This window comes from Augochlora pura, chromosome 1 (assembly GCF_028453695.1).
Source record: "Augochlora pura isolate Apur16 chromosome 1, APUR_v2.2.1, whole genome shotgun sequence".
Taxonomy (NCBI): domain Eukaryota; kingdom Metazoa; phylum Arthropoda; class Insecta; order Hymenoptera; family Halictidae; genus Augochlora; species Augochlora pura.
The window spans coordinates 8321375-8329803 of record NC_135772.1 but is presented as its reverse complement, the minus strand read 5'-3'; the positions used below and the strand labels follow the sequence as shown (position 1 = coordinate 8329803).

At 38.5% G+C, this 8429-nt stretch overlaps 1 protein-coding gene across 1 annotated transcript; it reads right to left on the bottom strand.

Annotated features, from left to right (window-relative positions):
• Positions 1 to 795: 795 nt before the first annotated feature.
• On the bottom strand, positions 796 to 3267 carry LOC144470594 (uncharacterized). The gene is made up of 2 exons (XM_078181932.1): positions 3070 to 3267; positions 796 to 1266 (listed from the first exon to the last, which is right to left on the bottom strand). The coding sequence occupies exons 1-2, from the start codon at positions 3265 to 3267 to the stop codon at positions 796 to 798; spliced, it is 669 nt and encodes a 222-aa protein (XP_078038058.1).
• Between the last annotated feature and the right edge of the window lie 5162 nt (positions 3268 to 8429).

Here is an 8429-nt window from a genome sequence, read left to right as displayed (position 1 = left end):
AAAGAAGCGTCAAATGTTCGAGTGGAAATATTTGAAATCTATTCCGCACACGTACAGTTACTCGGTTTAATATTCGGACACCACGGTACTTGCGTCATTATTTGAAATAATTCTATCGAATTTTCTGACTTATTATGGTCTAAAGTACATATCCTAGTTTACAAATATGTAAAATCATTTATTTTATTTTTCATTACTACATTCATAAAGAATTATAAACGGAATTAGGCCCCATTTTAATATCGAAATAATATTCGGACATATAATATGACATAAGGTTCTTTCTCCTGTATACAAATACATTTGAATAAAATTACAATAATTCTAATATTCTGTTGGATATCAGTTTTGCCTCATAACATGCTTTAAACGTGTCATCATGTTTGAAATGACTTTAGTTAAATATCTTTGAGTGACACGTCCCCACTCTTCTGTTAAGCGTAACTTGAGCTCTTCTTTCGTCCTTATTGGGATTTTTCGAATATTTCGATCTAATAAGTCCCATAAATTCTCTATGGGATTTAGGTCTGGAGACTGTGGCGGAGGTTGGAGCACCTTCGGACAATGGTACGATAAAAATTCTTGAACATTCCCTGATTTGTGTTTGGGATCATTGTCTTGATAAAATTTGAAAGTGTTTTCTATGCCCATATTGGTTGCACTTTTTATTAAATTTTGTTTTAATATATCTAAGTACTTGTTTTTATCTAAAATTCCAACTCTCCTACTCCGGCGGTCGAAATACAACCCCATACCATCAGGCTTCCACCACCGTATTTCATCATCGGTTTCATATTATTTATTTGGTTTACGCCATACTAATTTTCGATTGCTGGTGTAAGAGACATAAAGCTGACTGTCATCCGCAAAGATCACATTATTCCACCATGATTGTGTTTTAGAAACAAATTCCTTAGCGAATGTTAAACGTCTCTTGCGATTTATTTCATTTATATATGGTTTTTTCCTAGCTACTCTACCATTAAAGCCTGCTTGTTTTATGGCATTGCGAACTTTATCCACGTGTACTTTCTTCCCAGTTTCTTCATATAATTCTGCAGTCAAAGTAGGAGCACTCAAACCCTGATTAAATTTAATTTTCCGAATAATAGATCGCTTTTCCCGAGCATCAAGAAGTCGCGGTTGTAGTTCTTGAGCGATAGATTCAATGCGATCTTCATCTTTATACCGTCGTATAATGTCCGCGGCGGTACTCTTATTTAAGTTTAATAATTTTCCAATTTCTCGATATGATTGCCTTTTTCTCTGTGATACATTACAAGTTGTCGAATGTCAAATGAGGTATTTTTGTATTTTTCCTACCCATTTTCACAAATTCGTATAGAAACGATGAAATATGTCAGGAAACTGATCCACAGAAATCAACTAAGCTGCGACAAGCACTTGATGTTTACGAACAAGCAAACGAAGAGGCTATATATTGATCTTCTAAAGCGAATAAGAAGTAAGATGTATCCCGGTGTCCGAATATTATTTCGACATTAAAATGGGGCCCAATTCCGTTTATAATTCATTATGAATATAGCAATGAAAAATAAAATAAATGATTTTACATATATGTAAACTAGGACATGTACTTTAAATTATAATAGATCAGAAAATTCGATAGAACTACAATATTTCAAATAAATATATAGTGCAATAATGACGCAAGTACCATGGTGTCCGAATATTAAATCGAGTAACTGGAGACTTTTACGATTGCCTGTGTAATTTTGATTTGGGCAGGCCATTTTTGCGTCCTGCTGTACAAATTGTTATCAAAACCACAATTCCGCGCGTCGAAACGGTGGGAACACTTCGAACGACCTCGTATTGGGAAAATATGCGTTTAATCCTCCTGCAACCCGCGGAAACACATTTCCTCGAAACGTCGAGACAACAGGTTGAATTGCCAACCGTAAAGTAACCGACGCTTTAACTGCGTTGTTTACAGCTCCACGTTTTACTAAGGTTTCGCTAAAATTAGTTGCACCGAACTGTCGTAAACGTGACGAAAGACGGGTTCATTGACAGCGTATTTGTTTTACCTCTTACTTGCCAGTTTCGTGGAACCGACCTTAGGAATCGCGTTCCCGCGAGTCATATTAAAGTAAGTGCCTGAAATTTCTTAGCAGTAACTGACTGTTCTCTGTCGTCGTTTCTCGTACCACGTTCAGTCTTCTTGCATTCTCTTCCTCTCTACCTGTCCTTCTTTCATTTCCTTTCACCTACGGTGATTGATATTCCACTATAGATTCTACAATCCAAATTAATCCTTCCAAAAATCATATTCACTTTCTGTAGTCCAAATTAATCCTTTCATAGATCATATTTATCTTTTGCATTTCATATTAATTATTTTGCGAATCACCTTTGTTAAATCACCTACAAGTTAAATGCACTGATTTGTAGACGTATATGATAATGTTTATGTAAAATTTAAAAATTCTAATAAGCTTCTGATTATCTTGCATAATAGAAGATTTTAACACGATATCATTTTGACTGCAAATAACCTCTATTAACTAGATATGCAAAAAATATTATATGCATGCATTTAAAAAAAGCTAAGTTAACATTCATAACATTGTAAGGTTACGAATAAAGAAAAATAATTTAGGTACACCTTGTAAATGTTCTGAAACTGTGTAAATCTCTCTTATTAACCTTTTTTATAACTTCAAGCCTTGTCGAGATATTTGCTCGGATATTCATGGACGAACACCCTGTATATTGTATGTGTAAGAAGTTCTGACCTTGTTAGTATATTTCGAGGGTCGTTGAAATCGAGGGTGGTTCTATCAAACTATACATATATATTGATTATCTTCTATACTATATTCATATTGTCTCGCTACTATCAAAGCCTCTTCTCTAGTAATAAAGTGTTGAGCTCCTCCAGATCTACCGGGATCCACTTAATTTATTTTCGGTGAACAAGGTCCTCTGAAAATACTTGTGGCCTTGTTCTGATAATGGCTAGTCGGAAGCGTAACATCTTGATCCTTATGCTCGGTGCTCGCAAGTTCAACTAGCAACTTGAAAGTCTACTGGTAAAACACTTGCCACGAAGACGAGGCTTTCAGCATCGAAGACAGTGGAAGCTCCTTGTCTTAGTCCACGGGGCCTCACAGAGCTTCTTCCTTCGCGATAAGAGCTTTCCCTGGTGTTGCTCTGTGCCGGGCATCCTTCCTCCTCTTTCTCTTTTTCTTTCTGTCTCTGTTCTTGTCTGTCCTTCTCTTTCTCGATCATCACGCGATGCATCGTGGTAGACACGAATTTGTGACGAAAAGACCGAATGGAATTCGCCTTCCTAAGGGTAGCCTAATTCCCCTTAATGAATGTGCCGCTTTAATTGAAAATGCGTCCTACATAAGCACGACTTTTAGTTTCGGATTTAAGGTCTTCCTGACTTGGAAAAACCCGGACAAGCTCGCGAAAATGGAGCAAAAGGTGAATGAAGAATTAGGTACTCGTCGAGGATCGAATAGCGGTCGCGCTTCTTTCTTAGACATTTACCGCACTTTTTGCTTTTTAACGATTCCCAGCCTTACAATTTTGGTAGCTCGTAGGTTCACATGAATGTTTCTTGAGGTCATGTGTATAGTACTGTCCATCATTTTTTATAATAAGGTATTTTACATTCGAAAGTCTGGCATTTTTCACAAACATGTAACTGCTTATGCTTACGATCATTTATAACGATATTCTTACTACTCGTAGACACGTTGATTTTTCCATAGACCTCAATAAAACAGGTAAAAATATAAATTAATTAAACGGGTCTGATTTCCGTTATTCGAGTGTTAAACATAATTTTATAATGTTAATATAGTGCTTGCATGTATAATATATCAGACGTACTTCATTTTGTTTGAACAAATTCGAATCATCAGGAAAAACATGTATTGGCTTACCAGCAAAGGCTCCAAGTTAAGCTTAGATAACAAACTCTTAATCTATAAAGAAATTATTAAACCTATTTGGACTTATGGCATCGAACTATGGGGCATGGCAGCAAAAAGTCACATCTCAAAATTAGAAGCGCTACAATCCATCATACTCAGAACAGTATCAAATGCACCATGGTATGTACGCAATGACAAAATCCACAAGGACCTAAAAATGAAGACAGTAACAGAAGAAATAGCACGTTTAAGTGACAGATACAGAAGTAGGATAGAAAATCATCCCAATGAACTAGCTAAACAACTGCATTACCTAGAAGACTACACAGGAAGCATCCAAAAAACTTACTATCCAACGTCAACTAATGTCCAAACAGATGCCTTTCTGCTGAGAAAGCATCTACGTGCTAATTTCAGTCAAACCTGTTATTACAATTTACCGAATGTCCCTTTGGGAAAAATTGTAAAGTATGGAGGAGTTATTAAAAAAAAAAAGAAATGTTTCATAGAAGGACACGTTGCGCTTAATAGAAAACTCTAACTATTGAGATATTACATAGAGGTATAAAGGAATCACGATAATGAGAATTTTCAAACTCCTCAAATTTTTATTTGTTTGTTCCTATTCCTTGGAATCATAAATGCACGAGCCCCGTGGTCTACCAATTAGTCATTAGAGATATTGATAGACTCCGGAATATTATCCAAGTTCTTAAACTGGCAGATCGTTGGATAGTATTAGCACTAAAACACGGCAATTACTCGGGAAACTTTCGCCGCTTTACGGTGTAATCTGCGTTTTATATCATAATACTGGCGAAGCTCCACGCCGCCTTATCGATTCGCGGCGATAATAATATTGGAAACGTTAACGTTCACAATGGTCGAGACGCTCGCGTCAGCCGTGCCATTGTCCACCGGTTCTCGATCGTCGTAGACACCGGGCGTGTCGCTCGACGACGTCGCCGCCGTGGTCGTCGGCCGTCTAACTGTTCCGAGTCGAACAAAGAGTTGAAATCGAATAGCGAAATGATCCTTGGTTCATACATCCGGCCGACCAGAAGATGGGGACCGCCGCAGCATTCAGTCGAAAGACAATCGGCCGGCTGAATCGTCTGAGGTTAGGAGAACGCGAGCTTCGGCCACAGGCTTGCAAGCTCCGCGGCTGATTCGATCGATCGCCGTAAATCGTATCTAAACCTCGTTTTCCCTTGCGTCGACGCTCCGCGAAAGGGATGACCAACAACATGTTTTTTCATCTCACCAATGAACGTTCAACAGCCTTGTCCGACCGCTTTTTCTTCCTTGACTGACTCTTTTCCCTTGAATTCATTCGATCCTCGCAATCCTGAAGTATTAACACGAGTCAATCAAGAATCGCTTCTCGTACTTTGTTATAGTTGTAAGATCTCGTTACAGCAGGCATCGGAGTTGGTAATTATTCGAATTATTCCGAATAATGTCTAAAATAATAATCTGATTGAATTCTTTTTAGAAGAATATTTATTCGAGCAATAAGTATTCATGATACGCCATAAATTATTCTATTATCTATTTGTAATTTAATAATGTGTATAATTGTTGTAAATGTAATTACTCGTTCCAAAATGTATGTGCTTTTCTACGTTCCTCACAAAAGAATTATGATGTATCATCCGTCCGGTGAAAGAAGTCGCGACGTGTTTACATTCCCACTTCTGCCGCAGTCCAGTGTCTCTCCTATGATCGCTGGCAATGATCGATATTGCTGTCGTTGACCTTTGTTCCCGTCTTCGGCGAATAGAAGAAAAATAGGTCAGTTTCTATTGGTCGAAGACGATGACAAAGGACAACGACGGCCAATATCAATCACTGGCTGCGATCACAGGAGGAGACAGCGGACTGCAGCAAAAGTGGGAATGTAAACACGCCACGACTTCTTTGGTTGGTCGGACAATAGTCGCTACACAGTTCATGAGACTTTTCATTAAATCTGTTTTCAATGTACCTTCCTTTACGGATTATTACCATATTTTCTAGCTAAAAAACATTATGTGTAGCAGCTATAATACGCAACAATTTGATACAACAACATTTAGAGATCATGAGAGACGTCAAAGTTTAACCCTTTGCACTCGAAGTTACTTCAACTACAAATCCTAAAATAATTTTCCTTGCTCTTAGTATTTCCAGTTTATATAACAAAATTCATTCTACGTGTATGAAATCGAGCCACGTGACTCATATAACATATATAATAGTTTCAATAATTTTTTAAATCTAAGCTTTGGCAATAACTATAAAAATAATTTTAGAACGTGTTACAAGAATTTTCATGGCGCCGCAGAGTCGCCGCTCGAGTGCAAAGAGTTAAAAATGTTGGCAAAAATAATTAATAATTCTTATTAATAAAGAAAATGTAAAACACAGCTAGCGTTTCCTTTTAAAGTTGCATAAGTTCAAACAGTCATACAGAGTTTAAAACATTCCATGGGGTAATTGGTATCAATGTGACCTTCCAAAAAGATGCTTTTCCCTTCGTGATTACCGCTTAATAGTTGGTCTAGAATTTCTTGTCGCTGATTCATTATACCGGAAACGAAACATTTGCCGATAGTACCATTATAGGAAAAAAGCGCATTTAGCTTCACGTTCTACTTTCGACCAAGAGATTTCGTTGAAAACAGCCAAGTACAAAGAAACGAATACGAAGACTTCGTTCTTTAAAGCGAGCACAAGCAAAATGCCTTGCAAGATTTTCCTTCGCGAAGTTGCAGGAGATCGAAGATTAACAATTCCCAGCGATTTCGCACGCGTTGCTTCGCTACGACGACAAAATTGCAACATTTCATCATTTTTATCGGAATTTATGCTCCCATTAAGGCATCGATTCGATGCGACGAAACCTTTATAATTTCAACAACTTTAAGATAAAAAAGTGGGAGAGGTCATTTTGACGAGCTCGATAGGTATAGTGTAAAATAACTAGCTAACATTTTGGCATGAAACTTGTTGCAAATGTAACGGTCTTTCCGTAATCGCAATTCAAAGCAATCAAATTCATCGTTTCGCCCGCAATTGTCCCAATGAGTTTTTTGACTGCGCTACGCGTTGGAATCCCCGCCCTCGACCGTCAGATACGATCTACGCTGAAAGTAATATTAAAGATATAATAGTCCTCGTTACCGACAGCAGTCGGTCTAGCCAGGTCCGCCGGCTAAATTTTAATTGAGACCGAATGACGGCTGAACCCTGTTCCCGAAACTCAACTTCCTTCTACACCGTTCGTCCGGGATGAAGTTTCCATTAGCCTGCCGAGTGGAAGGATCGGACTTATAGCCGAGAGGATATCTCGCCGGCAACGCGAAGGTAGCCGGGACGATTTAAGCAAAGAAGAATATATACTTTAATATCTGTCGATATCGGATAAAAGTATCGAAGCGGATGGTGCCGAGCGGCGAGCGTGGGAAGTTGTTCGACAATTCCGATGGTACGACGACGTAATTAAAATCTGCTAATAGATCCGGAAAAGGACGCTCTCGCTTCCCCCCCTTTTCCCTTTTCCCTTTTCCCTTTCCCTCTTCCCTCTGCAGATCCCGTTGCCTCATGGCCTTCCTGTTTTAGTACACACCGTGGTTCTAGCATAACCGCAAGCCCCGGCAACGAATTGTACGTCGGCAACTCAAGGCAGCCGACTGATCCTGAGAAATAATCTCGTCCCAGGGACGATGAATAACTTCGTCCACTTTATCAACAGCCATGGCAAGTTTTGCGCCCGGTTCATGACAGTTTGTAATATTCGCTCGCTTTCCACCCTTGCTCCCAGCATGTTTCGTGGTTACCGGCGAATTTTTGTAACGTAAATACGTTTGCTGCGGTTGAAGCGCAATTACGAATTTCGCTACTTCACCGCCGGATCTGGCACACGGTGATTTCGCAGCAGCAGCGTGCGCTCAAGAAGCGGCGATGATACGTCTTTCGTCTTACTTTAATTGCTGCTTTAATCGTTGCGACTGTCGAGTCCATTATCGTTTCCAGCTCATTCGGCGGTTTACTCGGCATATTACTTCTCTTCTGCGAATTTTCTGTGACAGTGGCCACGGTCTTTTGGTGGTTCCCAACGAGTACCAAGTTTATTTTATACCTGTAATTAATTCCTTTACTTTCGTGAACGTATACTTGTTCTCTTTTTTGAGAAAATGTTAAACCTGTTCGTGAACAAAAGTGATTATTAATCCGTGTGCATTGGCAAGCGGCATAAGCCGCACGGCTATTATTGACTATCATCAATTACTTAACTATGTTTAAGATTAGTTGCTAGATTACTTAACTATATTTATGATTAGTTACTAGATTACTTAACTATTCATAATAAAATCATGAATAAGTGCATATTGTGCAGACTATTTCGCAATTATTAATTCAGCATTTAATTGTCTTCTTATTACAATTCAGAGTAAAATAAAAAAGTTCTAACATTTCCCGAATCACGTATTTTCTTGTCACATAGAAAATATAACATATAGGCAATTCAGTACA